Genomic DNA, 24,841 nt, shown 5'->3' with positions numbered 1-24,841 from the left:
AAACTTTACCATTTGCTTGTTTTAATCTTTGCCCTCACTTCCCATTTGTTTTCATTTGCACCTCTGCTTTCCCAGGCTCTCCCCAGATCTGGAAGCAGAAATGTCAGGAGTAGTCTTAGAAGATTTCCAGCCTGATCTTGTTTACTTCAGATATGATGAGAACCAATATACAATCAATATACAGTTTAAATCTGAACTTCCGGACGCTGTCCCAAACCAAACCTCTGAACTCTTCCCCCATCAGGAGCTCACGCCCCTCTCAAGACATACATCCTGCTCACATGGGGCATGCTGCTTGTGGCTTATTGGCAATTCAGTGGGTACAGATATATATCCCTAATCAATAGTGAGTTTTAATGTTTCTGACTCAGGTACTTGAAGGATGAGGGTTATTTTGTTGCTTGTCAAATGAGCACTACATGTTTGCTGGAGGAAGAGCTAAAACCCCTTTATGAGATTTCAGCCCATTGTCCTGTTCCTTCCAAGTTTTAGACTATAGCCCAAAACAGACCACCTGTTACAGAAAGAAAATGAGATAGCTGTGGGCTATTTATTGCTGTCAGTTTTCACAGTGGATCAGTCTATCCACAGACAGTCTATTGTGATTAATCTCAGATGTTTCTTGCAATTCTGACACTTTGAAAACATCAGATGTTTGACAGACTTTAGAGCTACACTGTCCCCTGTCACGTGTTTTGATGTTAGGACTCTGGCTAGATTATAAAACACAGAACAGTCGATTTCAATTTACTAAAGCATTTAACTCATATCATCCCCATAATGTCTGCTATTAAGCCCATTATTAGGCAGCCACAAGCACATGAAATTATATTATGTATCCCCTGATCAAAATTAATTTTAATTATAATTATTATTGTAAAAGGGGAGCGATGACTGTTCAGAGTCCATAATATATTAACTCATCCCAAGTGCAACTCAGTTAAGAATTTTTGCAGATATTTAAGGTACTGTAGTGGCTCTCAACCTTTCCAGATTACTGTTCCCCTTTCAAGAGTCTGATTAGTCTTGTGAACCCCCAAGTTCCACCTCACTGAAAAACTACTTGCTTACAAAATCAGACATAAAACTTCAAAAGTGGCACAGCACACTATTTCTGAAAAATTGCTTGCTTTCTCATTTTTACAATATAATTATAAATCAATTGGAATATAAATATTGTACTTACATTTCAGTGTATAGTATATGGAGCAGTATAAACAAGTCATTGTCTGTATGAAATTTTAGTTTGTACTGACTTCACTAGTGCTTTTTATGTAGCCTGTTGTAAAACTAGGCAAATATCTAGATGAGTTGATGTATCCCTGGATGAGCTGAATGCCCACATGGGGATGTTTTTATTTTAAAATGATTCTTACATATTGAGTTGAACAGGAAGCAAATGATGCAAAGACAGAATTAAATAGGTTAAAAGAAATTACATTTGAATAAAAGAAGCAAAGAGAACCAAAAAATATGAGAATTGGACCAGTTCTGCAGTACTTTTTCCTATTTCATCATAATCGCCCTGTCATCTGCTACCTTGTTCAGAGCTGTGGTGTAGCATTATCCAAGTTCCCCCTTCTTCTTCCTTTTCACTTTGATCATTATCCTCTAAAAGGGTGAGACCGTTAGAAAAGGTCCAAGTAAAAGTTGTCTAACTCCCACATAAGAAATCTCTTTTGCTTTTCATTGAATAGAGGTTTTCATGTTCAAGTTGTTTCCCTTTGTACACACTGGAAATAATGATACTTAGCAAGATACAGTGCTATTCATGTTCCATATGTTTTACCAAACATTAGCTAATTAATAGGAAGAGCTTCTAGGCTTTAGGATCTCAGATTCTTTTGGCACATGTAAAAGAAATGTTAGATCCATGTCAGTGAAATTATCCTGCTGTGTTTATCAAATGTACTTGTGTGGTTCATGCATGTTCAGTTAACCATTGCCTTTTTCTAACATAAGAATATTTCCTCTTAGGCTTGATAGGACTGTATGAGTTAGTGCAATCATGTAGTCAGATTGGAATTGTATTCTAGGGCTTGAGAAAGCAGCAGATTTTTAACTTGGTGTTGAGAAACCTCACACTGAATTATTAAACTTCCGGCTGACATTCTTTCATAAAGATTTCAGACAGAAATAAAACTCAGCCATTCACCTTCAGAGCCTTATTTGAATTGAACTTTGTCAAAAAAAACCCAACAACTTAGAATGCCCTCTGAAACTTTCCAACTCCCATTCCTTCTGTGTTTGTGTAGGCGCGTGTGAATAGCAGGTCCTGAGACAAAAGATCCAATCTCCAGGCACAGATCTAAAGGCAGATACTTATTATCATGTATCTATTTATTATCTGCTTAGCACCAGGAGGCTCAAACACCATATCAGGACAGGGCCCAGTAGCTAGATACTGATGATAGATACAAGAATGGGGATCAAAAACACCACCATCATCCACAGTCTGAGAAAGAACTCCATCTAGGTTGCATTACTGGGATAGTCTTCTTGCCCACTGCTAGTACAGCTCACTCCTATTAGGCTACTCTGTGAAACAGGAGACCAGACAGTGAAAATGAGGGGGAATGGCCATTGAGATGTAAAAGGTGCCCCATTCCAAAACATACACCCGGTATGTGAGTTGAGGGACAAGGCCAATTTGGAAAACCTGCTGATAAGACTCTCTCAAAGTCCCATTGTCTTCCTGCCCTAGTCCAGTGCTTAATTTGTGCCAGGGCTTGTCAGGGCTGAGGCCTGGTACCTCTAGGCTTGGCAGTTCATAGCCCTGGCACCTCTGGGCTTGCCTGATCAGTTATGAAAATAAAAATCTTGCTTGAGCCCCAGCACCTAATTGCTTGGGCCCCGGCACCTCTTTCATTACAAATTGAGCACTGCCCTAGTCCAACAATCACCTCCTTCAGACAGTTATCGGGCATGCCTTTCTGCCCATCTGGGAGATGGGACAATTGTAATGATCCACATCTAGCAAGTCATGGGTTGAGTGAGCTTCAGAGGGCTCTGATAGCTGAGAACAGTGTCTAGCTGTAGGATCAATAGACTTGTAAGACAATACAACCAACTGCTGTCCACATCCATTGAAGCACTAGTCGCTATCAACCTCACAGATCGCCTGTGTTCACAGATAGCTCACGTCAGCTAAAGCGTAGGGGCAGGAGATTAGAATGATGATGTCATAAGGCCCAAACCAGATATGACTGACAGCAGCAGAAAAGTCCTGTGGTTGCAAGCGGTTCCAAGAGTCCCACCACTGACCTTGCAAACTGCCAATTAGCGGAGATGTCCTAGAATGTTGACTAATCAATCCAGCTTGCCGGCAATGATTCCCAGGCCCTAGTCATAGAAGTTGGTGGTGGACATGACACCTGCCCTGGAAACATTTGACCCAGTTAATTTTCCGTTTCCCAATTTAACGGATACTCTATAACCACGCACCAAACATTCTCCTCTCAGCCACAAAATGAAAAATGGAATAAAGTAATCTGTGTTACCAACTTTGCCCATTACTTTGTGGTATGGTCATTTATTAGGGTTACTCTTCTGGGCGGAGGGGTCTGTACTTCGATCAATGTACTAATTGTGTCCCTTGTGTTCTCATATGGAGCTCTACTTCTCCCTGCTGCAGGTTCCCTCCCAGTGGAACCATTCTGCAGGACCTACGTTTCCCAGGGCTTGGTTCTTTAGCCCCAGAATCAGACTCACACACATTAACAGAGTGCATCTGAGAGGACCGGGTTAATAAGCACTCCCAAACTGACCCCTTATATGTCCCTGGACTCAGCAGGCTGGGTCAAGCGGCACTTCCAAGCTGCCGCCCTCATATGTCCCTCGTTCAGCACGTCTCTATCCCCACTTTCACGTTATAATTGTCTGGTAGTGACCCAGTTGATGAGCAAATTCCCTAGGATTTTTGGGTGTTGCAGGGATCTTGTAGCTTAGGTATGAGGAGCATTGCTGCAGAGTGAATGAGGAAACCAAAGAACGGCCCATGAGGGGGAGAGAGAGAGGGAGAGAAGCAACCAGCTTAATCATGAAAGTTATTTATTGCCAAGTAATAGCCATAGGGGAGCCAAACAAACAAAACAGTTACAATATTAAATTTAACTTAAATTTGATTATAAAAGCCAGGTTTACCAAACTATAGCTGATCATACAAGTCAGGGTTAGAAGGCTATACCTAGAGAGAGAGAGAGAGAGAGCTGAGTTCTCACCACTCCATGAAGCTTGAATAGATTGGGGGTCCCAAGTGGTGGTGGTAGCTGAGAGTCTGGAGTGCTGGAGACAGGCAGAGCCCCCAGCATGATCAGTCAGGGGAAGATGAAGTTCCAATGGAACTGATGTAGATTTTGGATCTCGGCATGAGAGCACTTACTTGAGCATGGGTAGGTTTTTGTAGAGAAACAACAATGGTTCAAGTGAGAACACTAGATTTATTTATGTGTAAACAAGGGAGAATACCAAAGTTGTTTTGTTCAGGCTAGACCATGGGATTCCTGATCATTTCTGGCTTTGGGCGGTGTTCCTTGGAGGGAGCTTACAATGCAATTAGGGAGCTTCACTATTTTGGTTACCAATAAAGGATTTATTACTAGAATTGGGTCCGATAACTACTGAGCTGGGTGTGTGCAGGCATGGATTCATTAACATCTGGAGCAGAGATCCCCCATCATGCAGTGCTTCCCTGCTTTTCTGGTCCCAGAGTTCCGTGCAGTTCTTGCCTTGGAATCTCTGTTCTCCATTCTGTATGCTAATGGAGATGCCTCCCTGTCCCATCTTCGATGCAAATGAGGCTAGGGGTGTTTCCTTAATTCTGTCATCCTTATCCCAAGGGTTTAGGTAGGTCTCCCATTGCCTTTTCATTGCTTTTTGTAAGTCTTTCTTCTGATGCAGATTTGGTTCAAGCTGGGGGTGGGGGCAGCAGGGTCTTTCGTGAGTCAGACAGGCTGGGTACTGTGCCCTGGTTCCCCAAGAACACAGAGCTGCTAGGTAATATCTGCATTCCCTTTTTAATGTCTGTGTGGTTTAAAACTCATGTTACAACTGATTTTAAATAGGATTTTAATTAAAATGAGGTTCCATAAATGTCAAGGTCTAGTGGGGAACTGGTGTGTGCACTGATTAAATTTAGCACGACCACCTGATTTAAAGCATTGAAAAGTCTTTGGCATCAACTGCAACCTATTTATCCTAGCCAGATCCACGCCTTGAAAACCAGCATTCTGATTTTCAGTGGCATTAAATCAAAATATTCCTAGCAACTCTCTTACCTTTCCATTCTTTGATTAGCATAGGAACAAATTGCTTTTATGGCCCCTTTACCCCAGTCCCCAATTCATTTCTCTTTTGGTTCATAATTATTTGATGCTTTCTCTACTGATTTCCTTCAAACATCTCCTGGGCAAAAACATGCTGAATTTTTGATGTTTTAAATGGAGCAAACTTTCATGCCACAGAGGAAACATTGTTAATTTTGTATAAACACTAAGGTCACTGCAGCTTATTTATTCAAGATACCCCGGAGAGTGTGAGGATTGCAAATTATTGGGAGGCTGAGTAAACACAATTTCTCAGTGATAAAAGATCATCTGATCACGAGTCCAGGGCCACAGCTTAGAAAAATTTACTGGTCTTGAAAACATCTGTGCTAGTCTGTTAGCTATATTCCTGTCGCAAGGTACCAGTGAGCAGTGCTGCCTAGCCCATTGTCGTGGTGTCTCCAGTTAAGCCTACCTCCTTTTCTGTGCTGCAGCAACGTCAGTAACACAGTGCCACTGCAACTCTCTTTCCCACGCGGTTTCAGCAGCTAATTGTTATTATTTATTACAGAGCTTGTCTTATTGCCCACCATATCCTAGGTACTTTCTGAGTGCGGAAGAAGTCACTGTTCCTGCCCCAAAGAGCATATAGTCTATAAAAAGAAGGACAGTTGAGCGGGGTGTGGGGAGAAAGGGATGCGACATGCAAAGGGCTCTGGGTGATGATAGGCACACAGGTAATTATTTACAAGTTCTCCTCTCCTCATCTTCTCTCTACCACTATGCACCTTTCAGTTCAACACAAGAATCCTCAGAGGCAATTTCAGTGACCTTATGGCCCTTTCATACAACATTTGACTCCTTCCTTTCACATAAATGAACCATTCCGTGGTATGCAGTGCTGTAGCTATGGCGGTTCCAGGATATTAGACAGACAAGGTGGGTGATGTAATATCTTTTATTGGACTAACACCTGTTGGTGAGAGAGAAGCTTTTGAGCTTACACAGAACTCTTCTTCAGGTTTTAGAAACTTACTCTGACTCTCCGACCGCACAACCCTAGTTGTCACCTACCGCCCCTTACTGGAACCCATACAGGGGATCATCAAACAATTACAACCTATACTCACTGGGAACCCCATCCTGAAAGAAATTTTGCTGAACCCCCTCTTCTGGCCTTCAAACAACCTCTCCAAGCTCATCATCAGAAGCAAGCTCCCCACAGAATAGGACACACCAACTCAAAGCGGTAGCAGACCCTGCCAGAACAACAGATGCAAAACCTGGAGACACAGCTCAGCTATTACAATGATCAATACTCCTCACAACATATCTTTGAAGATCCATAGGTCTTACACATGCCTATCACAACATGTAGTGTATCTCATCCAGTGCACTAAATGCCCCAATAACAAGTATGTGTGTGAAATCAGACAATCACTATGCTCTCAACTGAACTCCCAAAGGAAAATTATAAAAGACAAAAACACCCTAACACCTGTGGGTGAACGCTTTTCACAAAGTAATCACTCTATATATCTGACCTATCAGTCCTCATCCTCAAAGGAAACCTGCACAACACTTTCAGAAGATGAGCCTGGGAGCATAAATTCATAACTTTGTTTGACACTAAAATTCATTGACTGAATAGAGACACTGGACTTATGGCTTATTACAACAATCTATAACCCATTAACAATCCCTCCTAGCTTCTCCCCACCTCCACTTTCCTCCCTATATCTGGATATATCCCTATATCCAGCAGGAGAGTGGGTTTGTGTGTGTGTTGGGGGGGAGTGGGTAAGAAAACCTGGATTTGTGCTGGAAATGGCCCAACTTGATTACCATACACTTTGTAAGGAGAGTGATCACTTTAGATAAGCTATTGCCAGCAGGAGAGTGGGGTGGGGGGAGGTATTTTTTCATGCTTTGTGTGTATAAAAGATCTTCTACACTTTCCCCAGTATGCATCCGATGAAGTGAGCTGTAGCTCACGAAAGCTTATGCTCAAATAAATTGGTTAGTCTCTAAGGTGCCACAAGTACTCCTTTTCTTTTTGCAAATACAGTCTAACACGGCTGTTACTCTGAATCCTCTCAAGATCCTTGCTAAGGGATAGATATAATAATGCCCCATTTTATAGATGAGGAAACTGAGACACTGAGAAGTTAAGGCTAATGTTTTCATACTATGATACCTGTCAGTTGTGGATACTCCACATCTGTGAAAATTAGAGCACGTGTTGGGGTGCCCAAATACGGACTTGGGCGCTTAAGTTTATGCACCGAACTTTTGGCCTAAGTGACTTGAGCAAGGTCTCACTGCAAGTCAGTGGCACAAAGGGAAAGGATCCCAGATCTCCTGACTCCCAGTCCTGTGCTTTAATCACTAGGCCAAGCGCCCTTTTCGAACTAAATAAAAGTTTAATTGATTTAAGATTTAACGATGGTGTCAGGTTTCTTTTAATGAGATTACAGATCATCAGTGATAATAAGACCTTAGTCTTTTCATTGTACTTCCAACATATCGTTTTCATTTGCTTCCAACTAAGGAATTCTTAGTCTCCCAAATGACTGCATAAAAATCTAATTAGAGGCAGAGCTCCCTCCTGAGACTAACCTTTATGCTAATATAAAACCAGGTTATCTCCCCAATGGTGACAACTGTTCAGTGGCATTTTAGTAGCTTTGATAGAATTGTTCCAGCTTCCATGTGGCGAGCAGAATAGCAGTAAGAAAAGGAGTACTTGTGGCACCTTAGAGACTAACCAATTTATTTGAGCATGAGCTTTCGTGAGCTACAGCTCACTTCATCGGATGCATGCCGTGGAAACTGCAGCAGACTTTATTTATACACAGAGAATATGAAAAAATACCTCCTCCCACCCCACTGTCCTGCTGGTAATAGCAGTGATAACCCACAGTCCTCACTACTTATCTTGCCTTACCACTGCCCTGCCTATCGACTTCTGCTCTGTTAATGCCGCTTTACACCACAGCCACAGTCCATCTCCGGCATTTAATATTTGCCCTTTATTTTCAGAAGTCCACAAAGTAACCAACCCTCCTCCCAATAAATCCCCAAACGCCTGTTTCCTTGAATAATATTAAATGCATAGAAGACATGATATTTTGATACCATGAATGAAAAAATCTACAAAGTTATTCAGTAGGGAGGTGGACAAATACTGTAATATCAGTACCTTTTAAATTACTATTTTGGAGGGTGCAGGGGGCTACATGTTGCAGTTGGAGGGGGTGATTTAATCATCCAAGCCTCATATTCAAATCCTGACAACTCATTCCTTACAATGAAAAATAGAGTTCATTACAGTTTAACAACATAAGGTTCCATCTGCTATGCAGACATTAAAGATCCCAGGGCATTTTTTCTAAGATTAAACATTTGCCCAGTGGTCTTTGGCCAGCATTTTCCTCTTTCCCCACCCATTGCCCATTGTACACGTATAAAGAACATACACATATCCTGTAATCAAATCAACCCATACAAAACCTCCTGGACTCCCCCCACCTGAATCCAATTGCAGGATCAAGGTCACAGTTTGCAAAACAGTTTGAGGTTAAAGATGTGCTCTAAATGCTTTTATTATTACATTCAACTACTGAAATCCACAGTGGTTGTGAAAATATTCAGGCAGAGAGGTGTCCATATAATACCTAATTCACTGAAAAGGTAATGCGTCCAATACATTACTAGTCTTTGTCAGTGAGGTAAATATTGATAAGTTAACTCATGCTGAGAGTTCTGAAGAATATTAGGTAGCCAGCTCATTTTAAAAGAGTGAATATTTTTCTTTATTTAAACTGAAATTACTCCAATTTCCATTCTTTTACTTTAAACAGCCTTCTTATGTTTTATGTGAGAGATTCATTGACCTTTATAATTTTACTGTTACCTCTCTGGTATTTAGTAAGGCGTATAGGGAACTATATTCAAAGCAGGTTCAGGCTTAGATCCACTTGCCTATAGGTATTGCTTAGAAGAAAGGAGATCTAGTCTCTTGGTATTTGAGGATAAAAGATTCATCAGCAACAAAGACCTACCGTAACCACACCAAAAAAAAAAAGGATCCCTCCCCATTTTATTTTTACATTACTCTATTTCGAATGTTCTTTCTTTCTTTCTCACTTATATGGTATCTGGCTGGACTTCCGTTTATTTCTCAGCTATTGTAACAGGCCGGGGCTGAGGGGTAGTGGTGGTCAGGGGCGCGGGTTTGGGAACCAAATTGCATCAGGGAGGGAAAAGAGGAATCTGAACCCTCCAGTTCAGTCACAAAATAAAGGCTTCAAAGTAGAGACAAAAAGGCTTGTGCTTCTTGTGGCTCACAGTCAGTAAGGGGGAAGCTTCCCATGTCTTGAAGTACACGAGTGGCATCTATGAGTAGTAGACCCATCTGGGCTCCTCAAATTCTCAGGAGCAAGCACTTCAGTCCCCTTCCTGCTGGGTTTATATCCTCTGAGAACAGGGCTACCCACTTACAATTACCTTTATAACTTTATCCGGGGCATAGCAACCTATGGGAGGTGGAGAGGTGCCTGGGCCAGGATCTTAACCTCTAATTTGCCAGGCATCACGTTGAGCCCATCCATTCTCTGAGTTACTATTACTAGTTTTATATATACTGAAATATATGATACTACCTAGAGGGATACCATTTTGATGACACTATTTTATGATGTAGACACCTCTCTGTAATTCCTTTCAGAGACTACACTTTATTTCCTGACATCCAATCGCGGGTCAGGGTGACAAAGGTCATATGACAAAACAGTTCCTTCTGCTTTGGCTTGTTCAACTGCTAAGATTGAACTTGGGTTTGCTTCTCTTTGTGTTTTGCTTTGTTGGTTACTATGTGGGCAGGTGTTAGCTCTCTCAATGTAGGAGCACTGCCAATACCAACCTGGGAGCCAGTGTCCTCACATGACTGGGATAAGTATCCATTGCCTCAAGTGACTAACATTATGCTGTCCATTAAGAACTGGACTGAGACCAGCAGATTCATCTCACGTAATTCACCAAACAGCACACAACCACTTTCAGTCACTACCAATCTGGGCAGAAAGAGGAGCCAGCTTGGTATATCATTTCTAGTCTCTTGGACCAAACACTCCTCTTTCACCTGAGCAGTTTTTTTCTTGCCAGGTGGGTGTGAGAGACGAGCTTGGTCCAATAAAAGATTTTACCTCACCCACCTTGTCTCTCTCTCTAATATCCTGGGACTGACACGGCTACAACTACACTGCATACAACTCCATATAGGTGGAGTTTGACTTGTATATTTTGGGGAGGGGCAGCTCAAGCCAGGCCAACTGCGGGAATTCCACACCTGCCCGAAGCTTGCAGTTTGGGTGGCAACATCTCCCACGCTCCCCCAAACTACACCCACGTGCACGGCATTTTTTCTTGTGCAGTTTATTTGTTTTAAATCCCTCGGCCTTAGTCGATATCTCTTCATTATGCGCTTCAGATTCCTAAACTGTGTTTTCTGGTGGCAGTTTTTTCCTGGCTCCTTGTCTCACTATGACTGATGGCAGATGCTGTCCCACTCCTTTTTTGTTTCTTCCTCTCTTTTTGTTTCCCTCTACTTTCTCGTCCTTTTCCTTTTTCACACCCAATTCTCACTTTCCATTTTTCCCCTCCCCCAGTTTCTTTCTCTTCTTCTTGTTATCCATGTTCTCTGCAACCTCCGTTGCTAGTCGTTTCTCTTGAATTATGCCTCTGCCTCCACTCTCTCTCTCCTTTTCGTCTGCTGTCCTTCTGACTTCACATTGGAGTCACTCAGCTGGACATAGCACCATGGGCAGAAGAGTGGGAACTAATATGTCACTTCGTCTTGCTGATTGACAGTGGACAGTGTTCACCTGAAACATGTTAAGCTCAACATCATGCACGTTCTGCAGGATCCGTAAGTGGATGATAAGTCCCAGGTTTGCAATGGACGCATGATTTTAAATTGAAGTTGGAGGGGGACCTATTTCCCCACCCATTTCTCTCTTGATATGAACTTGTTTGCTGGCAAATAAAACTCATTCACCTTTGTGAACATTTAATTCTTCTGGAGTCTTAACTCATGTTAGCTTGTGCACTTATCCATTCAGAGTGGGCTCCCTTCCAGTACGCTGGAGTGGAAGCCTGGTCTTGTGGTTAAGCTACTACAGTGGGTGTCTGGGAACTAGGTTCAATTCCTGACTTTGCCACAGGCTTCCTGTGTGCTGTTGGGTGACTCAGATAGGGCTTGATTCTTCACAAAGTCAAGTGCCTCAGTTCCCATAGAAATTCAGTACTTTTTGAATTCTGGTCCGAATTCACAAACATTTAGGGGATGGAGGTTTCATTTCCAAGAATGTTTGTAGAAAAAGTTTAAACCATGCAAATGCCAGCAGGAATAAATATTTGCAAATATTCTCAGACTGGAAGAGTTCCCGCTGGCCAGTTTGCATAGTTCTTTTTATTCCCAAGAAGATTTAGACAAGTGCTTTTGATTTATTCATTTTGTGGGTCATTAGCTTTGGTTCTATGGGTGAGGAAGCACAGCTAATGTTTCTAGTATTTTTCTGGCACACAGGCATTTTAAAAATTGGATGTATGTATTGATTATAATGAATAAATACAGAAATAAATATGAATAGTCGACAAATTCCTCAAACTCTTGACCAATTTGGAGGTAATTTTCAAATGGTAACGGACTCCTCTTGTTTATAAAGCTTAGGTTGTTGAATCAAGGAACAGACAAAATAACATGGGGAAACTTTTTAAAAAGCACCTAAGTGACTTAGGAGCCTGACTTTCAATGGGGATACCATCCAGGGATACAGAATTAACCAAACTTCCTATGGGCGTCACAAAAATACCCACAAGGAATCTGGGAATTGTGCCTCCTCTGTAACAACTGCTACTGGCATTAAAAACCACAAATAAGGGCTAGGGTCGCTATTTGATGCATAACCTTTTATTGTTTCAAATTGACTGCGTAGGCTATCTGCAGTCATAGAATCATAGAACTGGAAGGGACCTCGAGAGGTCATCTAGTCCAGTCCCCTGCATTCAAGGAAGGACTAAGTATTATACGCATTGGCATTCAGCAGTGTGAAGTCATAAGGAACCAGGGACATCAGAAAGTGGCTGAGATCAGAAAGAGTGGAGATAAAAGTAGAACAGAAAGCAGAAAAACATCTCAGGAGAGTGACAGTGAGTGCAAAGGCAGAGAGAGATCAAAAAGAGTCCAAAGCCTACTAAACTTGTAATAATGTGTGGCTTCTGCTACCCAAATATTAATTGTGTCACACAGGGACAGAGACCGCATGTTTTAGTATGACATTACATTTAAGAGGGCTAAATGTAAATGTATACATCAAAGAACAAAGAATATAAGCCATATTTAGGGTCGTGGTGGATAATCAGCTGAACATAAGCTAAATGCTAAACCATTTAGAAACTTTTGAAAAATTTTACCTTGTGATTCATCATGTGGCAGGAAATGCAAATATAAAATACAGCTACCAATTTATGGATAAGCCATAGTGCGTAATTTGCCACTCCCCTTGCAATGCCTGGCATGTGAGTAGACCATGTGGTGTCCTATTGAAGTCAATGATTCCCTGCGCTACACATTTCCATCAGTTATTAGATGAGCAACTGCACATTGCAACCGGTTCTTGGGACTATTTGTGAACAGAAAAAATAAAGATGAATTATTTGCAAGAAATAATCTGATGAGCTCTAGTCATAAATTCCAAAACAAGAAGGGGCCATTGTGACCATCTAGTCTGACCTGTATAACACAGGCCATAGAACTTCCCCAAAATAATTCCTAGAGCATATCTTTTAGAAAACATCCAATCTTGATTTTAAAATTGTCAATGATGACCCATGGTAAATTGTTCCAATGATTCAAAATGTACGCCTTATTTCCAGTCTGAGTATGTGTAGCTGCAATTTCATGCACTGGGTCATGTTATATCTTTCTCTGCTAGACTGAAGAGTCCAAGTTCCACATGTAGATACTTACAGCCCAATCTAGCCACCCCTTAACTTTCCCTCTGTTAAATTAAATAGATTGAACTCCTTGAGTTTATCACTATGAGGCATGTTTTCTAATCCTCTAATCATTCTCCTGGCCCTTCTTTGAACCCCCTCCAATTTATCAACATCCTTTTTGAATTGTGGGCACCAGAACTGGGCACAGTATTCCATCAGCAGTCACACCAGTGCCAAATTCAGAAGTAAAATAACCTCTACTCCTACTTGAGATTCCCCTGTTGATGTATCCAAGGTATCACATCAACTCTTTTGACCTCCGTGTCACACTGGGAGCTTATGTTCAGCTGATTATCCACCACGACCCTCAAATCTTTTTCAGGGTCACTACTTGCCAGGATAGAGTCCCCCATACTCTAAATATGGCTTATATTCTTTGTTCTTTGATGTATACATTTACATTTAGCCCTCTTAAATGTAATGTCATACTAAAACATGCGGTCTCTGTCCCTGTGTGACACAATTAATATTTGGGTAGCAGAAGCCACACATTATTACAAGTTTAGTAGGCTTTGGGCTCTTTTTGATCTCTCTCTGCCTTTGCACTCACTGTCACTCTCCTGAGATGTTTTTCTGCTTTCTGTTCTACTTTTATCTCCACTCTTTCTGATCTCAGCCACTTTCTGATGTCCCTGGTTCCTTATGACTTCACACTGCTGAATGCCAACGCGTATAATACTTAGTCCTTCCTTGATTGAAGGGGACTGGACTAGATGACCTCTCGAGGTCTCTTCCAGCTCTATGATTCTATGACTGCAGATAGCCTACGCAGTCAATTTGAAACAATAAAAGGTTATGCATTAAATAGCGACCCTAGCCCTTATTTGTGGTTTTTAATGCCAGTAGCAGTTGTTACAGAGGAGGCACAATTCCCAGATTCCTTGTGGGTATTTTTGTGATGCCCAAAGGAAGTTTGGTTGATTCTGTATCCCTGGATGGTTTTTATTGACAACATTATTTAGGACAAGCATTTTAAACACTAATATCTAGCTTTAGGTTCTTAAATCCATAATGAGGCACCTACATACAACTCGTTTCAATTTTAGAAGTGCTGAACACCCTTAAATCAAACTGAAGTCAATAGGAACTGTTGGTGCTCAGTGCCTTGAAAATCAGACCACTTTTATTTAGGTGCTTAACTACCAGTTTAGGAGTGTATTGGTTAGACCCTAAAGCGGGGATTTGCAAAGAAGCCTAAGTGAACTTGGCACCCAATTTCAGTTGACTTTTAATGGGATTAGGGTGTCTAACTCCTTTAGGCTTCTTTAAATATCCCAAGAGCTTGATCCAAGCCAGTGGGAGTCTTTCCATTCACTTAAGGCTTTGACTCAGGCTGTTACATTTGAACATTTTGTCTGTCTTTTTGTCTGTTAGACTATTACTAACAAATGTTATACATTTTTCCAAACCTATAAAAGTATGGAAAGGGAGGGAAAGAGGAAAGCAAGTAAATCGTTCATAAGAATAAAGTGTAAACTTTCTAAGTTACAACCCAGGAAACATAAGATTTGCTTTATTTAAGGATGGATGTGCCTATGTTTTGATTTATGATACAAAATATCTAGAAACCATTTTTCTTTATGTAAGACCTGGCAAAACAGAGTATAGCTATCTATTACTAATATACATACTCATCCAAACAAACTTGTGGTATCTTATGAATAGTAATAGCCTGCACTATCAAACAGGACCAAGGAACATAAATCATTCAGTATCAGGAAACTTAGGAAACCAGTGTATCCACATGATTATTTAATAGGACATGTACATTCAAAGCTGGTGAATTCTTAGATCCTGTTGCCCACCGGTGATGTGAACTGGTATGAAAAATAATTGGTCTTTCTATACAAAAATGTGATTTTTTTTTCAGGTACAGTCTCTGTTTTTTCATTCCCTCTCATTCTATTGTTTGTTTCTTTATTGCTCACACAACAACATCCACCTCCACTTCTGCTTCATTTTGTTCAGTTATAATTTTTCTAATTGATTCTTGTTCAGTTTCAGCAAATTGCTTTCCTTTTTGTTCATTATGTTCCAATGCAGTAGCTGACCACAGTTCATAGAAACAATTAAAAGAAAGCAACATATTCATAATCGAATTTAATAAGCTATGTGGACACAGGATTGTTTTTACTAATTATATAACTATAATTGTTGGTTAAATGCTGAGACAAAATTAAATCTGTCATTAGAAGATTTCAAAGATTTTGGAAGCTTAAGAATCAGAAAATTCAGTTATGATTCTTGCTAGAACCAAAATATGCTAACATTAATTACACTTTGTTCTCCTCTGAATATGTAGTACTTCACATTACCTTTGAGGGGTTAACTTTTATGCCTTAATATGTATTTGCAGTGTGGTTGGGTGTTGATTGCTATGAGAACTATACATTTGTATTTCTTTACATTTGTTTAACTTCTCAAACAAATGTTTAATTAATACTTTTTGTTTTTAAGAGGAAAAAAGGAGACAGAAGGCAAAGCAGCAGAAAGCCCCCCAAACCTTTAATGTTACTGTCGTTTGTTCATGTACTCAAATGTGTGTTTATATAAATGTGCGGTCTAATGTGACACATTTCAAGAAGTGCAGTGATGCTCATACAACTAGATGCCAGAAGCAATGCCTTGAAGCATCAATGCACATGTATCCATTGTTCTTCATAGCTTGAGGAAATTCATCAAGGCCTAGACATATCAAAGAGTGTGTCTGTGCTTCAAGGCATTCCTTGGCATGTCTATCTTTTCCAGTGCCTTGAAACAGATCCTTGAGTCACTGAGACCACTAGATACATGCGGGAAGGTGTCATTTAAGATGTGACCTTACAATAACTGCATTCTCTGAAATTCTAGCAGTAGCTTTTGTTTCATTGTTTGGATATCCAGACACATGTGCTTGTCTATATATGTATGTCTGGATAAGCACCTTCAGGAGCAATCCGTGCTCTCCCTATCCCACTCCACTTTTACAATCAGGGGTGTGAAGTGCCTTAGATATAGTAGAACTATGATTCTTGGTGGCCTTCAACTTTCCCAGAATGACTCGAATGACAATACTGCTATCCTTTCCAAACCATATGGAATGCCCTCAGTTGAGAATGCTTCACCTCCAACTCTCATGCATTTTGTCCTCGGCTCTGCCTAGTATAGAGGAGTTTACTTCTCCAGATTGGCTACTGATGGAGACAAAATCACTGATATATTCATAGCAGCCTGCTGAGGAGGCCGGCAGCCATAGTCTGCACAAGCTGGCGCCTTTGCATATTTTCAACATTCAACCTCAGATGCGGTGTGTTACCATAATCCAGCGTGAGCATAACTAGCATATGCATCACTGTGGCCAGATCTGCAGTCCAACGGGAGGGTGGCATTTCCTACAGAGCTGCGGGTATGGAAAGGTTTTTTCACCACTTAGGGTAGGTCTTCATTGGAGCTGGGAGGTGCGAGTCCTATTTTGCATAGATGTACCTATGATAGCTCTGCTTGAGCTAGTCCTTAAAAGTAGCTGCAACTGTGGCAGCATGGGTAGCCGCTTGGGCTAGCTGCCCCCAAAACAATCCAGTCCTAAACCCCTGGGTACATTCTCAGGTGGTTAGCCCAAGTTGCTGGCTGTGCTGCTGTGGACACATGGCCATTTTTAGGTACTATATCGAGCAAAGCTAGCATGCGTATGTCTACACGAGCTGGAATCACACCTCCCAGCTCAAATGGAGACATACCCTGAATCCACCTGATAGTTAGCTTAACAATGTGTCAGACTGGACTCCAAAGCTTTGTTCCGCTGTCATGAATGGTGTGTGTGTGTGTGTGTGTGCGTGCGTGTTAACAGACAGGAGGACAGGGTCCTGGCTAGTTATCTGAATTTTTTCACAACCACTGAGCAACAGTATTATATCACAATTAGATCTTAACTGATCTTTTTCAACCGCAGCAAAGCACATATTTCTTAGAGGACTGTACACTTTATAGCACACGAGGAGTCAGAAGTTCTCAAACATAGCCATACTTGAGTTATCTGAGCACAGAAAAATCATCTGTAAAAAATTTTTACAACAAAAATCTTCTTAATCTGTTAAGATACCATTTCACTGTTTGAGCTAAACAGACTTGATTAGGCCCTACCGAACCAACAAGAAAAATATTGTATGGAAAGTGTGTGTATTGTTTATTTTAACCTTAGGGTGCCATTTGTCCCTTTGAAAATCTGCCACTGAATCTATGTAAAATATTTGCCTTAACAGAGAACGTTTAAAATCTGACTTGAAGCAATTTTTGTTTTTAAGAATGTCTCAATATTTATACAGCTGATACATTCAAAAGAAAATAAAATTTGCTGGAAACAATCATTGAATCCCTTTCTTCAAAGCAAAACAAAAAAGCATTTCTTAGAATATCCTTTATTTGCCAGTCATCCCACAAAAAAATTTAAAAAATATAAAAAATCACCAGGCGCATGAGAAAGTGTGTTGTTTTTTTCGACTCAGCAGATTTCTTTTTTTAGGAAGTAACCTAAAGGGAAAAGTTTTGTTATTTCTAGCCTTTTTAATTTTCTTGGGTTTATTGACCTTGATTGTAGAACTACCAGAATCCTAAAATCATTGCTATGATTCATTTAATTGCAGTCCTTTGAGAGAGTTTCTGGTTTTCTAAAGTATCAGCTTTATTTCATTTAGTTTTTGGCCCAGACTCATTGGAAATGGGGCTCAATGTATTGTGCATCACAGATTTGTAAATATTCTAGATTTCTGTTCAAGCTTTTAAAAGAATTTGGGTGGTTGTGGGGAAGAAAATGGGGGAAAGAGGATTCAGCCAACAAATTAATGTGGGATTTTTTTTGCATATATTATTTGTCAGCCTGTATTGTATTGGGCTTTCTTGTAGCCTTAGCCATGACATTGACAAGAAATTTCAGGTGGATTTCTGAAAGAGCTATGAGACCTGGATGAGAGTTTCTGTTGCAGAGCTTGTGTTCCTATGGCCCAGATTTACAAAGGTATGCAGATAGATGCCTGATTGGACTTACAAAAGTGACTAAGCAAGATAGCTCCCTCAGGGAACAGATGGGTAGGATCCCCTGGGGGGCTAACATGAAGGGGAAAGGAGTCCAGGAGAGCTGGCTGTATTTCAAGGAATCCCTGTTGAGGTTACAGGGACAAACCATCCCGATGAGATAATAGAAAGAATAGTAAATATGGCAGGCAACCAGCTTGGCTTAACGGTGAAATCCTAGCGGATCTTAAACATAAAAAAGAAGCTTACAAGAAGTGGAAGTTTGGACATATGACCAGGGACGAGTATAAAAATATTGCTCGGGCATGTAGGAATGAAATCAGGAGGGCCAAATTGCACCTGGAGCTGCAGCTAGCAAGAGATGTCAAGAGTAACAAGAAGGGTTTCTTCAGGTATGTTGGCAACAAGAAAAAAGCCAAGGAAAGTGTGGGCCACTTACTGAATAAGGGAGGCAACCTAGTGACAGAGGATGTGGAAAAAGCGAATGTGCTCAATGCTTTTTTTGCCTCTGTCTTCACTAACAAGGACAGCTCCCAGACTGCTGCGCTGGGCATCACAACATGGGGAAGAGATGTCCAGCCCTCTTTGGAGAAAGAGGTGGTTAGGGACTATTTAGAGAAGCTGGACGTGCACAAGTCCACGGGGCCGGACGAGTTGCATCCGAGAGTGCTAAAGGAAATGGCGGCTGTGATTGCAGAGCCATTGGCCATTATCTTTGAAAACTCGTGGCGTATGGGGGAAGTCCCAGATGACTGGAAAAAGGCTAATGTAGTGCCAATCTTTAAAAAAGGGAAGAAGGAGGATCCTGGGAACTACAGGCTAGTCAGCCTCACCTCAGTCCCTGGAAAAATCATGGAGCAGGTCCTCAAGGAATCAATCCTGAAGCACTTACATGAGAGGAAAGTGATCAGGAACAGTCAGCATGGATTCACCAAGGGATGGTCATGCCAGACTAATCTAATTGCCTTCTATGATGAGATTACTGGTTCTGTGGATGAAGGGAAAGCAGTGGATGTACTGTTTCTTGACTTTAGCAAAGCTTTTGACACGGTCTCCCACAGTATTCTTGTCAGCAAGTTAAAGAAGTATGGGCTGGATGAATGCACTTTAAGGTGGGTAGAAAGTTGGCTAGATTGTCGGGCTCAACGGGTAGTGATCAATGGCTCCATGTCTAGTTGGCAGCCGGTGTCAAGTGGAGTGCCCCAGGGGTCGGTCCTGGGGCCGGTTTTGTTCAATATCTTCATAAATGATCTGGAGGATGGTGTGGATTGCACTCTCAGCAAATTTGCAGATGATACTAAACTGGGAGGAGTGGTAGATACGCTGGAGGGCAGGGATAGGATACAGAGGGACGTAGACAAATTGGAGGATTGGGCCAAAAGAAATCTGATGAGGTTCAATAAGGATAAGTGCAGGGTCCTGCACTTAGGATGAAAGAACCCAATGCACAGCTACAGACTAGGGACCAAATGGCTAGGCAGCAGTTCTGTGGAAAAGGATGTAGGGGTGACAGTGGATGAGAAGCTGGATATGAGTCAGCAGTGCCAAGAAGGCCAATGGCATTTTGAGATGTATAAGTAGGGGCATAGCGAGCAGATTGAGGGACGTGATCGTTCCCCTCTATTCGACATTGGTGAGGCCTCATCTGGAGTACTGTGTCCAGTTTTGGGCCCCACACTACAAGAAGGATGTGGATAAATTGGAGAGAGTCCAGCGAAGGGCAACAAAAATGATTAGGGGTCTGGAACACATGACTTATGACGAGAGGCTGAGGGAACTGGGATTGTTTAGTCTGCAGAAGAGAAGAATGAGGGGGGATTTGATAGCTGCTTTCAACTACCTGAGAGGTGGTTCCAGAGAGGATGGTTCTGGACTATTCTCAGTGGTAGAAGAGGACAGGACAAGGAGTAACGGTCTCAAGTTGCAGTGGGGGAGGTTTAGGTTGGATATTAGGAAAAACTTTTTCACTCGGAGGGTGGTGAAACACTGGAATGCGTTGCCTAGGGAGATGGTGGAATCTCCTTCCTTAGAAGTTTTTAAGGTCAGGCTTGACAAAGCCCTGGCTGGGATGATTTAATTGGGGATTGGTCCTGCTTTTGAGCAGGGGGTTGGACTAGATGACCTCCTGAGGTCCCTTCCAACCCTGATATTCTATGATTCTAGGTGCCTAACTTCCATTGACTTCAATTAGAGTTAAGAGCTTAAGCACTCTTGTACATCCCACTAGGCACGTAAATACTTTTATAAATGTGGCCCTACATTATTTTTGACTATCCCATTTCCTTCCAAATCCTGCTTTTCTTAGTTGGTTCACATCCCCACCTCCACCTGCATTCCACAATTGTAAGATAAACATCCTTTCTTCCTCTTGAATTTTTCCATCTTTCTAGCATCTCACTTTTGCCTTAAGATGGACAGGTCAGAGGACATGGAGGAATGATTTTAGACTGATATATTTCAAGAACTACAAATAAATCTAGACCTCCAGGTTATTCCCAAAGTTCCGGAGGACATTTCTACCCAATTAAAGTATTCAGACTTTAAAAGACAATCAATCAAAGGTATCTGAACAAGAGAGGAGGGACTTACTTGACTTGACTTCAGTAATAGCTCTTTCCATCTTCAAAGGCTGGACACTGTTACTTGCCCATATTCCAAATCTAAAGAGGTCGCCAACTGGGTCTTTTTAGGGGATAAGTGTCTTTTGGAAAAGATGTTTTGTAAAGATTATCCTGTTCTTTCTGTCAATGGGAGAAATTCTCTTTATTGTATCTTTCTATCTGCCTAATGACTATAGGACTACTAGTTTTTGAACCTCAAACTTTGCATCCCAAGACTTGAAATTTGGATGCTATGACTTATCAATTAGTGTTTTTCTTTTTCTGTACATGGCACCTTCTTCCCATGGTATCCTGTTCTAGTTTGTACCTTGAGTAGAAAATAATGGTAATTTATCCCCTTGAGTGCAGTTTAAGATACTCTTTAAAAGGTGCAGTTCATGCAATTTTCAGAACCATTTTGCTGAGTGTATATGTATGAAGGTTATATAACTATAACACAGTGGTGTAGGGTGGCAATATGTATGGATGATTAATGGCTGTAGTGTCCTAATTAGTTTTGGCGAGGGGGTTCTGCAAGGCTATTATTTCAATATCCATCATCTTTTTGAACTGGAAAAAATATCTTTTATTGTTATGTTTAGTTTTACAGAGTTTTTGGATCCATTCCAGAGAGTTATCCAGCCAGAAGAAATCTGGCTTTATAAAAATCCTTTGGTACAATCAGACAACATACCTACACGCCTCATGTTTGTAAGTACCAGAGATTTAATGGATCATTTGACAGCTATATGAACTGTAAACTAAACACACTTTCATTTGATAACAGGAAAACTTGTGTAAATATAGACTGTTCCTTGGGTTCTGATTATGATAAGATTCAAAACCATGTAAGCCTGAACGTATTCATAATATGAGAAATGTTACAGAGCATGCTTAGAAAAAACGCAACGAACAGTGCAGGAGGAGCGGAAGTACCATATTCTGAATTCTATATTGATGGTGCTGTTTCAGATTTAAGCAAGAGTTCACTAATGGATGTGAGGTATGATAGGCTCCTGCATTAGGTGTCTGGGCACTTTTGAAAATCCCACTAGGCATCTGTCTGCATCCCTAAGCACCTAACTACCTTTCTTAGTGCCCTTTGGCACCTTTGAAAATTTTACCCCAAATCTCTACATTGTGATTTGCTCACGTTCACAGCCCCTTTGTGTTGGTTTTCTGTGAACAGTCAAGGGGTCAATGGGAGATCAGGGTGCCCAGTATATCACAGAATCAGTTTTCAAGAATCCTAGCACTCACCTGACATGACAGTGTTATTGTTCACCCTGCCACGCCCAGCAGAGTTCATATGCACATGCAGGAATGGTTTTAAGCTAGTGGGAGCAACTTATATCAAGGTACCTTTACAATACTAGCTTTCAGCACTTATTGTGGAGAGATACTACACTTATTTAAATAAGTCCCTGGCACTGAGTACCTCCCCCCCCATCATACCAGTTACCTCCACATACGGAGCATATATTTTTAGAAGTCAGTGGACATAATTCTACGGGTGGAAAAATTCCTACAGTATCTCCACCAGCTTGTGTGGAATTACCTCAGGGAAATCCTGGTTCCCTTGAAGTCAAAAGGAGTTTGCCACTGACTTCAGTGGGGCCAGGGTTTCCCTGTGAGTCTTTTGTCTTTAAGGTCAGTGGCTTTAATTCAGAAGGAAGGCAAAACAAATGATGTAGTTTGATGATTTTTGTCTTTGGACAAGAGAGTAAATCCAAAGTTAATAAATATTTTTAGTTATATAGCTGATAAATTGAGTGTGCTTCTTATTTACGAGACAATAATCCTATTCTGACCAAACAAAGTCAAAAGCTGAAGGCCAAGATGTTTAATCGCCCAGGATACAGTTATTACTAAGTTAGGAGGAAGCCTCATTAAGTATTTCCCCATCACAATAGGGTGAAAAAGTTAAATGAAAAGCAGACATTTTGAACAGTGTAAAAAGATAGAGGCAGATGGAGCCAGGAGCCTAATTCTCACACAGAGTGGTATCTTGCTTCATGAGCAGCCCCACTGAAATCAGTGAAGTAAGGTACTACTCTTCAGTGTGCGAGGGTCAGCGAATCCTGCCCAAAATTTGCTTTGGGCATATAGTTGATGAGTTCTTAGGGCAGTAGTGAATAACTGTGCAGGGGGTTGCAGCAATGTGGAAATCACATTAAAAAAATAAAATGGCCGTGGGAGAAGTAGGAAAGATAATGCATTAGATGTCATAGATGACATCCAGTGGTTCATAAATAGCAAGAATGTAAGGGTGGTACATTTGATCCTTATCTTTCTCCTACCCCAAATGCCAGTTTTTGGCATACTGTAGGGCAGCTGAAAGCACCAGTGCAGCTGTGAGTCAGTAACCATGTGCTCGGATTGGCTTAGACCAGGGTGGGCAAACTTTTTGGTCAGAGGGCCACATCGGGGGGGGTTGCGAAACGGTATGGAGGGCCAGGTAGAGAAGGCTGTGCCTCCGCAAACAGCCTGGCCGCTACCCCCTATGCTCCCCCTCCCACTTCCCGCCCCAACCTCCCACCTCAGAACTCCCGACTCATCCAACCCCCCCCCGCTCCTTGTCTCCTGACCGCCCCCTCCTGGGATCCCCTGCCTCTAACGGCCCCCCCGGCACCCCACCCCCTATCCAACCCCCCTGCTCCCGTCCCCTGACTGCCCCGACCTCTATCCACACCCCACCCCCTGACAGGACCCCCAGGACCCCCGACCCATCCAACGCCCCCCCCACTCCTTGTCCCCTGATGAACCCTCCTGGGACCCCCGTCCCTAACTGCCCCCCCCAGGACCCCACCCCTATCCAACCCCCTGCTCCCTGTCTCCTGACCGCCCCCACCCCCCCAAACCTCCGCCCCATCCAACCACCCCCTGTCCTCTGACTGCCCACCGGGACCTCCTGTCCCTTATCCAACCCTCGCCCTCCCTGCCCCCTTACCAGGCCACTCAGAGCAGCAGGATAGGCTTATTGGAAAGCCTGGGAGGTGGGTGGGCGCAAGCCATGCTGTCCTTGTGGTGGCATGGCTGCAGGGGAGGGGGGACAGTGGGGAGGTGATGGGGGCTAGCCTCCCTGGCCAGGAGCTCAGGGGCCAGGAGCTCAGGACAGGCCAGGCAGGGACATAGTTTGCCCATCTCTGTCTTAGACTATTTCACTCAGTAAAAGGCAGCTCATCTGTGAGTGACTCCTTGAATTAAGAAAGTTGGTCTTATTTCTTTAATTAAAACAAAACACACACACACACACACGTGTTATTTACTTTCATAATTGAAGGTGCTTCCTGTTACCAGCGTCATAAACCAATTTTAAAATGAATGTCCAAACAAAGAATTATTTAGCATTTGTTACAAAGTCCTACATTTAGAACACTGGGCAGTTTTAAAGTCCAGAGGAAAGTCATGAATAGTCTAGCTCCAGACTCAAGTTAGGCTAAATCTGCATGTTGGCAAAGGGGAAGAACAGGAAGGGACTTCACTGTTCTGTGTCTTCAAGGACAGGCATGCATGGGATATTCATGGCTGACCCTGCAAAGTGCTAGGTACCCTCAGCTCCCACTGAAGGTTGAGGAAGTGCCCCTCCCAGGAACTGCTCAGCACAGCACCTCGTGGCTTTAGGCATTTACACAGTCCATCACATCTGCTAACTGTTTAATAAGACAAGTGAGTGCTTTACTCAGTACCAGGTGTTTGCTTAGGTGGATTCCACTCTAATTTCTATACTATAGAAAAATATGCCTTCCCCAATCAATGGTTCACAACCTGCAGCCTGTGGGCCACTTGTGGCCCGATCAGCACACAGCTGCGGCCCATGTGACATCATCAGGGCCATACAGGTAGCATTGGATGCGGCCCACATAACGAATTGCGGGCCACATATGCAGCCCACAGTGGTAAATAGGT

General features: G+C 42.1%; 1 protein-coding gene across 1 annotated transcript in view; it reads left to right on the top strand.

Annotated features, from left to right (window-relative positions):
* The window catches only part of PLPP4 (phospholipid phosphatase 4), a 97,797-nt gene that overhangs the window by 12,247 nt on the left and 60,709 nt on the right, over positions 1-24,841 (top strand). The window contains exon 2 of the mRNA XM_073354964.1: positions 21,535-21,643. Coding sequence (XP_073211065.1) covers positions 21,638-21,643 — 6 coding nt within the window. The 5' untranslated portion in view covers positions 21,535-21,637. The remainder of the gene's footprint in view (positions 1-21,534; positions 21,644-24,841) is intronic.

This window comes from Lepidochelys kempii, chromosome 7 (genome assembly GCF_965140265.1).
Source record: "Lepidochelys kempii isolate rLepKem1 chromosome 7, rLepKem1.hap2, whole genome shotgun sequence".
NCBI lineage: Eukaryota > Metazoa > Chordata > Testudines > Cheloniidae > Lepidochelys > Lepidochelys kempii.
Note: the sequence above shows the minus strand (reverse complement) of the source record. Positions and strands in the feature narration are given on the sequence as shown.